This window comes from Calonectris borealis, chromosome 2, assembly GCF_964195595.1.
Source record: "Calonectris borealis chromosome 2, bCalBor7.hap1.2, whole genome shotgun sequence".
Classification (NCBI taxonomy): Eukaryota; Metazoa; Chordata; class Aves; order Procellariiformes; family Procellariidae; genus Calonectris; species Calonectris borealis.
In genome coordinates, this window is record NC_134313.1 from 28657111 (window position 1) to 28674182 (window position 17072).

Genomic DNA, 17072 nt, shown 5'->3' on the forward strand with positions numbered 1-17072 from the left:
GCGCTCAGCAAAGTAGCACTATCAGTTATGACTTGGGGAGGCGAGGAAATATTTTAAAACATATCTGTTTTAGAACTTTGATGCCTTCTTTTAAACAGAAGATGACTTCATTGCTCTTTTGTCTTTAATTTAACATATCTACTGATCAACACTTCTGCTATTTTCTCTTAGCACACCATTATCATGAACCAGAAAGATCTTTGAAATTGTAGTTCTACATCCATATTCACATGATCAATAGATGTAAGAGAAGATTCTGACTCAAGAGCAACACAGAAGGATGTGCCTAAGGAGAATAAAAACAGCACAGGAGAGAACTGCATGACTCTATCCAGACAAAAGTGAGCATGGGGAAAAATTTAGATAAAAAGAGAACGAGATTTTTAAGATTTGTTGAACACTGAAAAGCTCTTCCATTATAATGATTTTATGAACTAAACCAAAAACAAACAAAAACTTTGTAATTAATTCGCTAGTAGAATACAACTCACACAGATATGCCAGTGTTGCAAAAAAGCATTATGGAAGGTTAATTTATTTTACTCTCCAAAAATTAAAGGAACTGGAAAAATCAGTGTAACTTCAGCCACACTTTAATTGTAACAACATAATTGCAATGAAGTGATCTCTCTCTGTGGACAAGCATAAGGGAAATACACAAGATTCAGTACTGAATGCTGAGCCAGGTATGTATGTACTTTACAAGCACTGTTGGGACGAGGTCTATAAATCCTGATTAAGATGATCAGCAAAATTCTCTACATTTAAGATACTCATTAAGTGAAAGGAATTCTCTAACACTAAATCAGAGACTTACAAATATAGAATATTTTCATGTGAAAACATTCCTATTTCCAAAAATTCCTATTCACACACTGCAGAACAGCTAACAATGCATAAAGAACTCACCTCAGTGAGTCCCTTTGCATGCTCTCCTCGCATTTTTTTTTCAAATGTTTGGACTCCACCAATTATTACAAGGGAAGCACAAAAACTCCCTCTTCGCTAGGAAAGGTTAACAATTTTGAAAGATACATTTTGAAATATCAAGTTCATTTTGCAGAAAACAGGTTATGTTCATATCATTTTTAAGTTTGTGCCTCAAGTGTGTTAAATTTGGACCTTGAAGTTTTCCTTATAAAGTCTACATGGTTCACTTTTAATAGGTTTTCACCCTAAGTAACTTTATCAGTTCAAGAGAAGGTTAGCTTAGAAGTTGTACAAAACAAAACTGAAGGGTATAGTAATACACTGCAGGCTAAGCTAAAATATTTCCAGAACAGCAACTACTAGCTCTTTTACAATTCAGTATTTCCAGTTAATCCAGGATTAAGAACAGTATACATTGTTCTTTCCTCTCAACATTTACAAGGAAAACAAGGGTTCAGCTACCGCAAAATATTCTGTCACCATCTGGCTGTAAAAGCCAATTCTCACTTCTCTACATGTGTTTACTTTGTTTTTATGTTTCCTAAGACCTTCTGAATCTGAAACATTTGACAAATATGGGCAGAATGCGTTTGATCCAGCGTAAACTGTACATGTTGTGGGTAGAGCACAAGAAGCTCAACCCAGCCCTATGTCACGCACACAGAAACTGTGTCAACATCTCAATTCAGCTCTCTGAACAAGGCTGAGGGAAACAGAGAGCCACAACCTGAATGAACCCCTTTGGCCAGAAAAACTGGCCAGCAGAAATCTGGCATAAATCCTGTTAAACTGTGGAAAAGGGGTTACCTTGCCCAGCAAACCTCCAGCATCCAAGAGGAATTTTGCTTTGCTCACAGACTTGCCACTTAGAATTATCTCTTGTTCACAGGCAGATAATCTAAACATAAATCCGGCCCTTGTTTTTTCCCTTTCACGGTCTTTTTGTATTAAGTTTCTAGAAGCGGTGTCTTGTTCTTTTCATGGTGAGGTCACGGCAGTCAGGACAGAGCTAAAATTACCAGCCTTTGACTCTAGACCTGGCTCTGTTTGTTAGCTTTTTGTTCCCATGACTGAAGCATGTCAATCGTGTGCAAGAGCAGAGGGGCATTATAAGAGAATTAGTAAAGACTTCAGGCTTTCTGATTAGGCATATAATGTTCAAAGGTTCAAATATTTTTAAAGATATAATCAGTAGTATATTTCAGCTCACTTCATTAATTTTCATATTAAACTTTGTTACAATGCATTCCATATGCTCAAGAACTAGTCAAAAGACAGGAAATATTATTTTAATTTTTTTTTAATTCCAAACAGTAATAATACACAAAAGAAATAGATCATAAAATCAGGATCCACATAATCTTCACTGGTAATGTGGAGAAGCCTCCATGGCAGTGACATTAGGGTTTTCAAATAAGAATATAAATTCCGTGGAAAGAAATGCAAACAAAGAATGAACAGTAAGTTCGGATAGAGTACATTAATATTGTGGTTCTTTGTTTTAACTATCTCCTTATCATAACATTGTGCGACACAGTTTCATTGAAAACCATGGTCTCTGACTAGCACCAGATGCATAACAATCCTCTGGCACGCCACACTGAAAAGCAAGAGATGTTGCACCACTGTTGGTAAATGTCGAATGCAGATAACTACAAAATAACAAGCTTGATAGAAATAGAAACAAGGCCATGTCCTAGCACAGGAGAAAGGTCTCAGTTTATTAAGTTGATAGTTTCTGTTAATGAGGCTAGTGCAAAAACTACAGCAATCAAAAAAAAAGTTTCCATAGAAAGAGCTATGAATCATCAGAGTATGGTCAACTAGTTAACAATTTTCTGCATCTGGAAATAGCTTACGATATATACATATGAGGAAAGCTATATACCATGTCTTTTGGAAATATGATACCCAAACCAGAAATTTAATGAAGAAGCAGGAAAAGTAGTAAGTTTATAATCGATCTGAGGAGTTTCAAATTTTCTATCATTTGTATTTACTCTGAAAAGCTATAAATTTCAAAGTTTTTCTGGTAGGATATATATTCAAATAAATTTTCTTACTGCAAATTTTTATTCTTAAATGAGACTATATTAAGATGGTCAAACCCCAAGTTTAGGGAACCCAAAATGACACTAATACACCTTATCCCACTCCAAATGCTATCTGCATTTGTGGTCACTCTCTGATGCTTCAGAAAAAGACAATTTCCCCCTTTGTTCAGAAAGCTGAATTATGTAATAATAAAGGTATTTCCTGTAGATGCCCTAAAACGTAGAATTAACACACATTTAATGAGTCTCCTATCAATCCCTCTTGGAGAACCAACAAATCAGACATCCAATGATTCATATTGCAGGCTTCAATTTCTAACTCCAGGATAGCCAACTTTTACAGAAGAAAAAAAAACAGAAAACATTTTTATTATTATATTTCATAACAATTTTCCTGTACAAACCTACAGTTCTGGAAGATTCTTTGACACTGGCTTGTTAAGATCATTTCCAAATAATCCTTTGGAAATAATAGTCATTTACCTCCAAAACCTGGAAAACTCAGTATTGGTTCTCTCAATGGTGCACACATACATCTCATGCTTGCAAGATCTCTGCTTCCTAATGGCTCCATTTGCTGGGGCTATACATGTGGATGGTACCTTCTGTCTGACTTATTTAAAGACAAAGTACCAAGAGTCTTAAAATCATTCCTTAATCCTTCTGTCATTCCTGAGGCAAATGGAGAATGTAAAAGCAAGATGGGAGGACAGATTCTGAAAAATGTACCATAAATCTTTCAGAGACCACACAATGTTGAGTTAGCAACCATTCTCTCTTTTTTGAAGGAAGCTTCAGTGTGGTTCCATCCCACGGAACTGTCTCCTTCAGTCTGGTGAGAATTAAGCATCTCAGTTGAATTAGTTGTAGTACCTGAATTCACAGTATTTCACAGTATCTGAAGTGCAGCTCTCCCAGTGTACCATCTGACAACTACATCAAAGGTGTATTTGAGAAGGCACTGTTCTGTTCTGCCACTTGGCAGATCTCCAGATACTGACACTTGTATCTTGATGTTCAAAATAAAGGATATGCAAGTATTATGGCAGAAGAAACAAGTGGACTGCGTGACCCATTTATGAATTCTCTAGTCAAGATATCTTGACCCTTCTATACACAAAAAAACTTGGATACACCCAAAAACAGACAGGAAAAATAATCTAACATTTTCTTTTCTTTTAATGGATCTCCTGGAAAAAAGCTATGACTATTGAGAGGTAATCAGAGATTAAATGTTTAGACTTCTTTAGGATGAATTTGAGACAATATCTGAACACCACAGAGATTTTATAAACTATTATACAGAGAATTCTATTAACTCTTATACACTGGTCAGCCATAATACCTGAAGAATCTGGCCATCTCCAAAATAAAATTAAAGAGGCATTTTGAAAGTGGATTATCAGGAAATTCCTCTGCATCTCAGTAAGAATAAACAGAGAATGAAACACATAAGAAGTTTCTGGCAAGCAGGTAACTATGAGGTAGTCTTTTGAGAAGCATCAACGTTGTGGAGAAACAAAGACCAATCATGACTAATGACAGGCCTTAATCAAGATGAACCGGACTTTTTGAAATCCATGAAAAGGGCATCCATTTTGACAAATTGCAGGATCTCAGCAAGGATCTCAGCACTAAGAGTTTTCCTGATCTCTCTGACCTGGAAGGTTATAGATAAAGTCATTTCTTCTTTTTCCTTCAGGGAATCAACATTTCCTGGGTTTGTCGGTCTCTGTCCATGGTGCTCAGGCACCTCCCAGGCGCAGGGATCGGGCATCTGCACAGCTTATCTGGTCATACTAAAACAAGTGCACCTGGACGTTAGGCTCCAAAGAATTCAGAGCTTGTTCAGAAGCTGAATTCACATTTCTAGTAGTCTGTCAGACAGGTCTGTATTAGCACATGTGTAACTTGGAAGAATTTTAATAGATATTAGAAATGAAATATTGCATGCACAGCAGCATTAGTGCCTTTCTCCTCTGCTGGAAAGTTCTATAAATATGAAACATTGCCCTACATTTACTTACTAACATGTTACATTTCATGATCAGCTTACATCATTATTCTTTGTATGGGAGAACTATAACAGAGTTCAGCTGGACACTCTCTTCCACAAATCATTTATGAACTACATGGATTCTCTAATGCATTCTCTAGGAGATTTTTCTGGCTCTGTTTCCAAACGTGCTTATTCAATTTCATCTACACATGCTATTTGTATGCCAGATGTGTATTTACAAGACAGCTCTACCCCTTAATAAAATTATTAGCTCCAGTTAGTCTGCTCAGAGTATATTTATGTCTACATTTATGGTCAGAGGCTGAAAAAAAAACCAGCAACCATCACCCTTGAGAAGACACAGCTGGGGTTCCTCCATGAAAAGCTAAAAAAAAAAAAAAATATATAAGATTTTGGCATCATGCCTTTCAAAACACTGGGCACCAGTTCTGGAATGCATGAAGGCAGTATAGTTCATTTTTTTAATGGCAAGGTCTCTAGCCAGTGTTACGGAATTGTTGTTCAGCAATAAATCCAGCTCGAGATTAAATTAACTTTAATTAAAACATACAGAACACACCAATCCTCAATGAGTTATTATTGGGCTTGAAGAATGAAAAAAGAAGTTGGCAGGAATAACAATACTAATTTCATCAGATGCCATCTACATATTTCACTTTTAGAGGAAATATGTCTCAAGGGCCTTCCACGCCCCAAAAAAACAGCCCACCAAAACCCGCTTGAGCCAAAGCATTTCTTGTTCATGATAGGTCATAGGAAAGGCAGCAAATGTATAACACTACATATAAATTCTATATGAAGTATATCCATGTGTTAGCTGATTACAAAAAATATATTTTTAAAAAAATTAAAAACACTGTTATAGTCCCAAATCTGATAAATTTGAAAGTCCAAATCTTGTACCCTTGTGCTTCCACATGGGCAACTTTTGAGTATATGCAGTATAGCACATGGACAGATGTTTATTTCAAAACAAATAGCATAATGTTTATGAAATGAGGCAAATACCAGGAACTTAACAAGATAAAGATTGAATCCAGAAATACAGTGACAGTACGTTAGCTTGAAAAAAACCACACATTTGTCTTAACTTATTAATATATACACCTCAGTTCAAAACTTCCCAATTTTTTTGAGCAGCAGCAGATATTGACAGGAAACACAAACTTGTGAAGGAACCTCCTTGTGCTCTGTGTTCTGTTCCCTCTTATGAGAGGCAAACATGTAATTTAGTACATCTATGAATGGAATTATGTGATAAGGAGATAGACCTTCTTATCCCAGTATTTTAATGGAATATTTTTAGAACTACTTCTGATTTTAAATCTAAACATATTCATGCTACTTTATACTCGTTTGTTCATGTACTGCAACTCTTTAAATGCCTTTCCTCATAAGGAAAAAGCTTCTCAGGTTTTAATTAACCTGTCCAAGTCATTTAAGTCTTCTCTCAAATATAATCTTTGTTTTTCTGATCCTTTTCCTAGCCTTTTCTTCTCCTACAGAAGTTTGAAATTATCTTCCATGAACAGAGGCAACCAAAATTACACACTATATTTCAGATAATGGACCAACAGTCAGCACTACCCTGTGGTCATCAGCTTCTTTGCAGCTCCTAACCTACCTAACAACACATTTTTTTCAAATAGGCTAATTATTTTCCAGCAGATCATTAAAACAACCCTAGCTGAGAGCATCAGCAGAGTTGTCTTTAGAATGCATATATAAATCTGAAGCAAACCCCTGTGGAGAAGAATTCTGGAATCGGGAGTTTCGGATAGGACTTTGGCAATGCTTCAAAACCATAAACAAAAAAGGGGGAGATGTGGAGAAGAATTAAGAGGTGGCCTAATGAGTACCAGCTGATTCAAGAGCAGAAACAGGTGAAGGGAATTGTGAGCAGACATGTGATCGTTGCCGGAAGGAAGAAAAAGAGAGGCAACGGAGAGAGACAGAGGAGAGAGATGCAATGGAGAGAGAGATGCAATGGAGAGAGAGATGCAATGGAGAGAGAGATGGGAGGGCTGCCCTGTTATGATAAAGGCTGTGCATGTATGCTGCAACAAAACCCTACCTGTCCTAGAGCCTTGCTTCAGAATTGGGTAGCAGAATCAATCACTCTGGTATCCTTTATTGCTATACATGTAAATATTATTTGTTATCATTAAAGGGAAATACACCTCTATTGCTTGCATCTGGTCCAGTCCCTCATCTGCAATGGAGACTTGTAACTTGGATATAACGCTATACTCACTATGATCCAATCATAGAATATCATTCCAAATTAACAGAATCATCAAAGGTACTTGTTACTGGATCTGCAATGTCACTTACCTATTCTTTCAGAATTCTGAGATGATGATTACCCATCTGAGCCCTTGATCTGAGTGTGTTTCATTCTCTGTGTTTAATCTCAGTTACATATCCATGCGCTTGACCATTTCCCACATGGGCAAAGTCATCATCCTTCAGGAAAACTGAGACAAAGTACTAATTTTTTTATTGAGGTTTCAGTTTAGACCAAATACTTAAGCAGAAAGTACCATGTCTTTGTTTTGTGCTCTTTTTTTTAAGGCTGAAAAAACATTTGTGTGTTTGGGTTTTTTTTGAAAGGATCAACCACGCTGATATCTGTTGGAGGGACAACACAGAAGGGCATAAGCAATCCGAGAGGTTCCTGGAATGCATCGATGACAACTTCCTTCTCCAAGTGATAGAGGAGCCAATGAGGAGAGGTGTTGTGCTGGACCTTGTTCTCACCAACAAGGAGGGGCTGGTGGGGAATGTGAAACTCAAGGGCAGCCTTGGCTGCAGTGACCATGAAATGGTGGAGTTCAAGATCCTTAGGACACCGAGGAGGGCACACAGCAAGCTCACTATCCTGGACTTCAGGACAGCAGACTTTGGCCTCTTCAGGGATCTGCTTGGTAGAGTACCATGGGATAAAGCCCTGGAGGGAAAAGGGCCTCAAGAAAGCTGGTTAATATTCAAGGACCACCTCCTCCAAGCTCAGCAGTGATGCATCCCAACAAAGAGGAAGTCAGGTAAAAACACCAGGAGGCCTGCATGGATGAACAAGAAGCTCCTGGGCACACTCAAATACAAAAAGGAAGCCTGCAGAAGGTGGAAGCAAGGACAGATAGCCTGGGAGGGATACAGAAAAATTGTCCGAGCAGCCAGGGATCAGGTTAGGAAAGCTAAAGCCCTGATAGAATTCAGTCTGGCCAGGGACATCAAGGGCAACAAGGAAAGCTTCTATAGGTACGTTGGGGATAAAAGGAAGACTAGGGAAAACATGGGCCCTCTCTAGAATGAAACGGGAGACCTGGCTACCCGGGATATGGAGAAGGCTGAGGTACTCAATGGCTTTTTTGCCTCAGTCTTCACCAGTAGGTGCTCAAGCCTCACCACCCAAGCCACAGAAGGCAAAGGCAGGGACTGGGATAATGAACAACTGCCCACTGGAGGAGAAAATCAGGTTTGAGACCATCTAAGGAACCTGAAGGTGTACAAGTCCATGGGACCCGACAAGATGCATCCGTGGGTCCTGAGGGAACTGGCAGATGAAATTGCTAAGCCACTATCCATGATATTTGAGAAGTCCTGGCAGTCCGGTGAAGTTCCCACCGACTGGAAAAGGGGAAACATAACCCCCATTTTTAAAAAGGGGAAAAAGGAAGACCCGGGGAACTACAGGCCAATCAGTCTCACCTTTGTGCCATGAGGCAAGATCATGGAACAGATTCTTCTGGAAGCCACGCTAAGGCACATGGAGGACAGGGAGGTGATTCAAGACAGCATGGCTTCACCAAGGACAAGTCCTGCCTGACCAACCTAATGGCCTTCTGTGATGGAGTGACTACGTCAGTGGACATGGGAAGAGCTACAGATGTCATCTATCTGGACCTCTGTAAGGCCTTTGACACAGTCCCCTACAACATCCTTCTCTCTAAAATGGAGAGGTATGGATTTGATGGGTGGACTGTCCGGTGGATGAGGAATTGGTTGGATGGTCACAGTGGTCAATGGTTCAATGTCCAGATGGAGACTGGTGACAAGTGGTGTCCCTCAGTGGTCTGTAATGGGACCAGTAGTGTTTAATATCTTCATCAATGACATAGACAGTGGGATCGAGTGCACCCTCAGCAAGTTTGCAGACGACACCAAGCTGAGTGGTGCGGTTGATGTGCCTGAGGGATGGGATGCCATCCAGAGGGACCTGGACAAGCTCGAGAAGTGGGCCCGTGTGAACCTCATGAAGTTCAACAAGGCCAAGTGCAAGGTCCTGCACCTGGGTTGGGGCAACCCCCAGTATCAATACAGGCTGGGGGATGAAGGGATTGAGAGCAGCCCTGCCAAGAAGGACTTGGGGGTACTGGTGGATGAAAAGATGGACATGAGCCAGCAATGTGCGCTTGCAGCCTAGAAGGCCAACCGTATCCTGGGCTGCATCAAAAGAAGCGTGGCCAGCAGGTCGAGGGAGGTAATTCTGCCCCTCTACTCTCATCTGGTGAGACCCCACCTGGAGTACTGCCTCCAGCTCTGGAGCCCTCAGCACAAGAAAGACATGGACCTGTTGGAGAGGGTCCAGAGGAGGGCCACAAAGATGATCAGGGGATGGGACACCTCTCCTATGAGAGAGTTGGGGTTGTTCAGCCTGGAGAAGAGAAGGCTCCGGGGAGACGTTATTGCAGCCTTTCAATACTTGAAGCGGGCTTATAAGAAAGACGGGGACAAACATTTTAGCAGGGCCTGTTGTGACAGGACAAGGGGGAATGGTTTTAAACTAAAAGAGGGTAGATTCAGACTAGATGGAAGGAAGACATTTTTCACAATGAGGGTGGTGAAACACTGGAACAGGTTGCCTAGAGAGGTGGTAGATGCCTCATCCCTGGAAACATTCAAGGTCAGGTTGGACAGGGCTCCGAGCAACCTCATCTAGTTGAAGATGTCCCTGCCCATGGCAGGGGGGTTGGACTAGATAACCTTTAAAGGTCCCTTCCAATCCAAACTATTCTATGATTCTATGACCTAACTCAGTTGTGATGTTGGACATTCATATTAGTAACAAACAATTGAAACCTGTATTCTTTGCACCATAAACTGTCAATACAGTATTGCAGGAGTCATTCCTGTGTTTCAAGCAAAAGCACTTTTGTGTTTCTAATTTCCTTCCCCATATTTTTTTCTATTACTGGACAGCGTAAAGAGCTCCAAGATGCTATAATGAAAAGTGCAGAGTGCAAGTATTATCATCACCCAGTGAATGACAAAACAGAAATTAAGTCATGTATTTGTCTAAGCAGGAGTCTCTCTGGTCATTAATGGCTTGTAGAAGAGGATTATAATTATCAAAACCTCAAGCAAGATCTTGGAAGAAGCTTGGGGGAAAGGTTGACATTGTCTGAAGTTAGGACATTAGGAATTTACATCCAGAAAGAATAAGGCAACTTCAGGTGTTAAGCAGAGCACATAATTCTCACATTATATAATGTCCTAACCAAAGTACTTCAGATATATTTGTGTCCCCTAACTATATAGAGAACTGATGTACATAAACAAATTATGTACACTAATATACATATTTAAGCAGACTAACTTTGGGGATAATTTCTCTGGTGATGAACTCAGCTGCACGACAAAGGGTATATTTGTATAGACTTTTTCAGACAGTCTCGGACTTACTTTTTTTACAGTCCATGACAGTCAGAGAAGCTTACTGATGGGTTGCAGCATTATCTACATGGCTTCTAGATGCCAGTCTTTGTGGACAGTATGCATAGTTCTGCCCAGAAAAAACAAACAAACAAACAAACAAACAAAAACCACAAAGAAACACATTCTAAATAACAATCCAAAAGCAAATACTGAGAAGTCATGTACCAACCAACATACATTGTATAATTTAAATCCTGAGAGAAGGCACAAAGTTATTTGTTTGAAAGGACAAGATTGGATGAAGAAGGCTAACAGAATGGATTAATGAGAGATGGATCAACAGCTTGGTAATGAATAAATGATTCCACCTATGAAAGGCCTTGAAAATAAAGATGAATAATTTGCTTGGTGCAATAAAAAGTTACCACAAACTGTGAAAATGAGCTAAGCAGCTGCATTCTGAAGAGATATGAAGGGGTTATAGCACATGTTCAGAAGGCTACAAAAAAACCCACCATGACAGCTTTATGAGATTTAGCTACATGGAAAGACTGCATCATAAAGCATCTTAACATTATCATGCAAAGAAACTGAGAAAAATTCAGACACAACTTGATCAAAAGATGCTTCTCGTAGAAGTAGGTGGTGTCCAGGTCACATGAAAAAGGCACAAAAAGAATTCTGGTATTATTGTGACAGGTCAATGGATGAGTTACAGGAAAAAAAATAGGAAGACCTGCCTTTAACCGTGTTGAACATGAACTGTTTATTACCCACAATGCTACAGACATAACGGCTGAGACACATCTCACCTAAATTTTGATGTCTACATCAGCAGTGTCTACACCTGAGCCAGTCCCCTGTTACACTCAATGGAAATCTTACCAATATAATCAATCAACCCTAACAAAGTAGATGATTGGATTTAGTCAGATGAATCACTCTTGTGGTGGGTTGATCCTGGGCACCAGCTAAGCATCCACCCAGCCACCAGCTCACTCCCCCTCAAAGGATGGGGGGGAGAATCAGGAAAGCAAAAGTGAGAAAACTCATGGGTCAAGATAAAGGCAGTTTAATAATGAAAGAAAAAGAAAAAAAAAGTGATGTAAAGGCAGTCATTCGCCATCTTTCACAAGCAGATTGACCACCATAAATTTCATTAACTCTGATCAGCTAGATCTCCATTGAGTAGTAAGGAATGCAAGAGCGGCTTGCTGAGAACTAGATACCTACACTGCAGAACCTTTGTTTTATTAGCACAATTTCAATTTGGAGAGAAAAAAACAGATTAGCACTTATGAGACATCTACATGGACCTAGCAATTGAATTTGTGTGTATGGGTGAGGAACACGGAATGAAATGGAAAGAAAAATCTTCATATAATGACTGTTGATGGGGTATTAATAAGTTTTAAAGGGAAAGGGAAGAGAGCAATGAAGTGCTAGTCCAAGAAGCAAATTAAGGATTTATTTGTTAATTTAGAGTCATCTTGCTCTGGTCTATCAATAACAGATTTTTGAGAAACACAGATGAATTAGGTAGTGATTACCAAAACATGAAAGCTCAAATTTCTTAGCTGTCTGTGAAAGGAAACTTCAAGACTGGATGACAAAGTTCATTTTAGATTCAAAGGTTATTTTTCAACCTTAGGTATCAGAGTAAGAATAAGGATTCTATGTCTGAAAAATAAGGGGTTGAGCTCTGTATTATTAAATGATAGTTGGAACTAATATTAAATGATAACTGGAACTAATGAAGCCTAGTTTCTTTTACTGGTTTTGGCTCATGGCTGACTGACTTTGCAGTCTGAGACAATGCAAGCTCCAACTGAATCTTTTTAGAAATTGTAGGGTCTGTTTCCACTGGCCATTTTCATAAAATTTGTAGAAACATAATTATCTTTGACACTTCTTTCTCCACCTTCTATGGAGTTAGGCAAAGGACTCTAAAATTAGAGAACATACAAAGAGACCGTACAAGTATTGTCTCAATAGGTAAATAGGACAGAAGAGTTCAGCAGTGAATTTTGGGACTCATGAATTAAGATTAACTTGGCATTTTTAGTAGACAATGAAACAACTATAGGAACACTTGGAGAATGACGGCTGGGCTTCAGCAATGACTCTTTCGTCACAAATACCAAGCAGCACATCATGATAATCCCATGCCTTCCCTTCCCATCACCCTATACTCCTCGGTCTCCTCTCCCCCACCCCAGTACTGGATCCATTCGTTGTACTGAATGCTATTGATCAATGGATTCCCGCTGAATGGTCAAATATGACTTGGGCATGTTTTAAACAGGTTTCAAAAGCATTTGAAAAGTAGCGTCAGAAGATTCACTCTCTGCAGAAATTGTTATGTAATTTCTTATGGATTCTTTGATAATTATTATATTCTTTATTGGATAACATATTGAGAGATTAAGGATAACACCTTAGGCACATATGGTTTTACCTTAGCTCAGTGTTAGGCAAGGTAACCTTCTAAAGGTCCATTTCTTCCACAGTGTACATGGAAATAAAGACAATTAAATACTCAGGTAGCATGCCTTTCTTGTACACCATTCATAGACTCTGTCACCGTAGGACATAGTTTCTAGTTTATGTGTGTCATGATGGAAGACATTTAAACCTAAACTGATAAATGAGCTCAAGAGTTTCAATTTTCAAGTAGCTGACTTGAAGGTACCTTACAGGAGTTTGAAGGTATCTTACAGGAGTTTGAAGGCTTAAGTCACATTTAAAAACTAATAATTTTGACCCTGAAAGTCAGAAGATGAATGGTAGTAGCTCTTTAAAACTTTATCCAAAATAAAAGATGGCATAATAACAGCTATTCTGAACTATCATATACCATTATAGAAGACTTTTTGGGAGCAAACGTTATCTGCATACATTGATTGCTGATATTTCTATTAGTTTGCTCTTTTGTTTTTCTCATTTATAAGGCAGACACCAAAAACTGTTATTGCATAGGAATTCTCCAGAAATAATTTCTGAAAGTTCTGTGAGGAGCAGTTATGATCATTATCTTTGTTGCATTCACTATGCCATACTAAGGACTTTCTTCTTTCCTTCCTTCCTTTACAAAGGGAAGCCAGCTATAGCATCTAAAATTTAGATTAGAAGTTGGAACATGGACACATTACCCAGATCAGAGCAGTTGCCAACCTGAATAGTCTGAACATGGCCAATGCCAGATAAGTAAGAAATCCCACAGTAGGAAATTGTGAAAAACACAGCTTAGTTGGAAGCTCTTTCTTAATTATTCTTAAGCTACTGGACTGCTCTCTGCCCTAGAGCATGCAGCTTTCATCACTCATAAAACTGTTGCATACAAATACAACTGCAGAATTTTCCCATATACTTCCGTAACTCAAGTTTATTTCCATATACTTGAATTTACTTAAACATGTTGCTGCAACACCAAATGACACTGTGCTCTGCATATCAATTATAACTGATTACTAATTTTTTCCTACCATTGTTAGAATTTCTGCCTTTCATTTCATTACAAGATTTCTTGTTTTATTTTGTGGGTGGAAGGAAACAGAGTAAGACCTCTCAAAATTTGGGGTCTTTTCCCTTCATGTTATGTAACAAATGGGACTTTTTATTTTCTTGCATAAGCCTCTCTGTGAAAACCTTAAAGGATAGTCCTGGTAACCGGAAGGCTTACAACACTAGGAAAAGAGCTAATGCAAGCAGGGTCTGAATAAATATGTGGTGTTCAAGTTAAAGCACCACAAACATGATAAAATGCTTTGGTATCTAACTCTCCTCCTTTTCCATCCCCTAAAATCATTCTGAAATCTTGAGAAGTAATGAGGAGGGAGAAAGAGAAAACAGGTCAGCAGGAGGGAAGAGTTTCAACATATTTGTTTTTAAACAGCATAAAATAAGGATTTTATTTTAAAATTATTATTAAAATTATTTCTAGAGTACTTAAAAATAATATAGAAAAACAAAACCAATATTTTCTGTCTTCACTGGATCTTCTTAAATTTATCTGTTACATTAAATTACTTCTTGGTACAAGACTCAAACAAGAAAATCCTGGCTAAAACTACTAGCAGTGTAGAACTACTGCTTAACTTAATATTTTTGATGAATTTCAAAATACTCTTATTAGCAGCATTTTAATTACAATTGTTGTATACGCACGTACCAGTGAAATTAGATACTTTGCAGTGTTATGGTATTAAGGTTCTTAAAGTTAAATCATGTCAATGCAGATGTTCCTAATTACTTTAAAAGTACGAATACTTACACAAATCGGTTGTTTCCAGCTCCGTCATAATTCTATTAAAGGAGTGCTTGTAATTTAACAACATGAATGTTACTTAAGCATAGCTGATATGGGAAATTGTTAAGAAATAATATACACAGTTTACATAAGGGAAGGACATAAAGTCCGGCTGAGGCAGATAAGAAGCTGTGATTTGCCTAAGACAAATATAAAATATTGCCAAAAGAAGGTGACACTATCAAAGACACATCAAAAACAACAAAAGCATTTATTTCCCAGTAGCAATCACTTTACAAACACGGATTACTGGGACTTGAGGTTTCTGCAGGTCATTGTACAGGCTTTTGTTTTGGGGAGGTTTTCCTTTTTTTTTCTTTTTTCTTTTTTTTTTTTAAGCTGACAAATGGAGTCTAGCTCCACCCCTACTTTGTATTGCTGCTTTAAAAGAGACATGGTAGGTAATGTAATACAGCATTAAATCAACACAGAAGCTGAAGTACGCAAGCCGCGGATGCAGGCAGATCCTCTCCGTGGGTAATGTCTCTGGCAAGAGCACCCTTTACACACAGAAAGTTAATTTTTCCTGCTGTGCTCTGGGCTTCCACAGGTAATAGTATAATGCCAATGTTTCTTCCAGAACAACATCTCTTACAATGCAATTATCATGTAGATATATTTTGTTTTCCATAGGAAATAGGGAAAAAGGTGGTCATTTAACTGATAAAACATTGTGTATAACCATATGCTGTGTGACTAGAGTTACTGCTCTCTCATTGTCTATATTAAATCTTTGAAAAATTGTCAAAGGGGTGGGATATATAGTAAAGTTCCAGCTCACAGAAATTAGCTACAATACACAAAGCATTTCTATCCACATTTGCACATCCACTATATACATGTAAGAGTAAGACTATACAATTTTTCCTTATGTTTTTATTTAGATTAAATCAACATTAGATATGTAAGCATGTCTTTGTTTTAACCAAAGCTTTACCATAATATTAAAGAAGGAAAAAAAAAAAGAAAAAGACGACCAGACCAATTCAGCATGACCAGATTTCAAAACATGAATCTGAAATGAGTTAACTGTACCTTGAGTCACCTGTTGGATGGCTAGCATCATCCCAGAAACCGTATCGGGAATCAAATTTTCCTTCCAATTGTAGACAGGCACCCATTTCAAGATGGGCAGCCTTCTCATACACCAGACTTTGATATCTTCAAAGCGAACAGCCTGGATCTTCCTCCAGACTGCACTTCTTTTCCTTTTTGCTCCTGTCATCATTCCCACCTCCCAAAAGCAGTTCCTCTTTCAGAAGTGTGCACAGTTGAGGAATCACCCTGATCTGTGTCAGTCTCCAGTTTTCTTCTGAGATTTTGCAGTTCCAAAACTACAGAGAAAAAAAAAATGAACAGAAGCACTTAAGATTTCTGCAGCTGCTCTCTAACTATACTCAATAAAAACACTTACTAAACACTTCAATCATATAAACAGCTACATGAAATGCACGAACCGTTTATAGCAAAGATCACATTTTCTGCTCTTTGCAAAAATTTGGTCTAGTCTCACGTTAGTTTGTGATTCTTTCCAGTAACCTCCCGCTTTATATTCCCTGTAATGCTTGTGCTTTTGGCCTCAGTCCAGTGGCAAAATGAGGTATTACTGGGTGTGTGTGTGATATAGGCTGGGCTATGCTAATATGAGTGGGAAGTGTCCAGCGGAGCAGGCATCTCCTTGCCAAGCCCAGGAGAGCAGCCCTGCCTCTCCTGGGGGTAGCTTTTCTGGCCACGGTTGGAAGGCATGAAGTCCTCAGTAACCTGGTGCTAGCAAACTTGTTTTACTCCATCAATGTTTTGTCTTCTAAGTGACAGTAAAAAGGTTATTTATGTAGAAAATGCAGAACATCAGGTAGCAATAAGTCCTGCTGAAAACATGCACAGATTCTCTCTGGAGGCTGAAGCCTCAGACTTAAGCGTAACAAACTCAAAGTGCAGTGAAAGGCTGCAAGCTATTGGCTCCACGTGGGAAGTGCCAAAAACGCTTGTGACAATCATTCTTCTTCAAAGCTACTCCCTTCTGCTCTTGGTAGTCCACCCAGCAAAGGCTCTCTCAATGAAGACAGTTCACCAAGTAACTTTTGATCTTAAAATAACATCA

At 38.6% G+C, this 17072-nt stretch overlaps 1 protein-coding gene across 1 annotated transcript in view; it reads right to left on the reverse strand.

Moving 5' to 3' along the window:
• Positions 1-16292, reverse strand: part of SLC26A7 (solute carrier family 26 member 7) — a 71422-nt gene extending 55130 nt beyond the window's left edge. The window contains exon 1 of the mRNA XM_075140632.1: positions 16007-16292. Within this exon, the coding sequence (XP_074996733.1) occupies positions 16007-16199 (193 nt within the window). The 5' untranslated portion in view covers positions 16200-16292. The remainder of the gene's footprint in view (positions 1-16006) is intronic.
• Between the last annotated feature and the right edge of the window lie 780 nt (positions 16293-17072).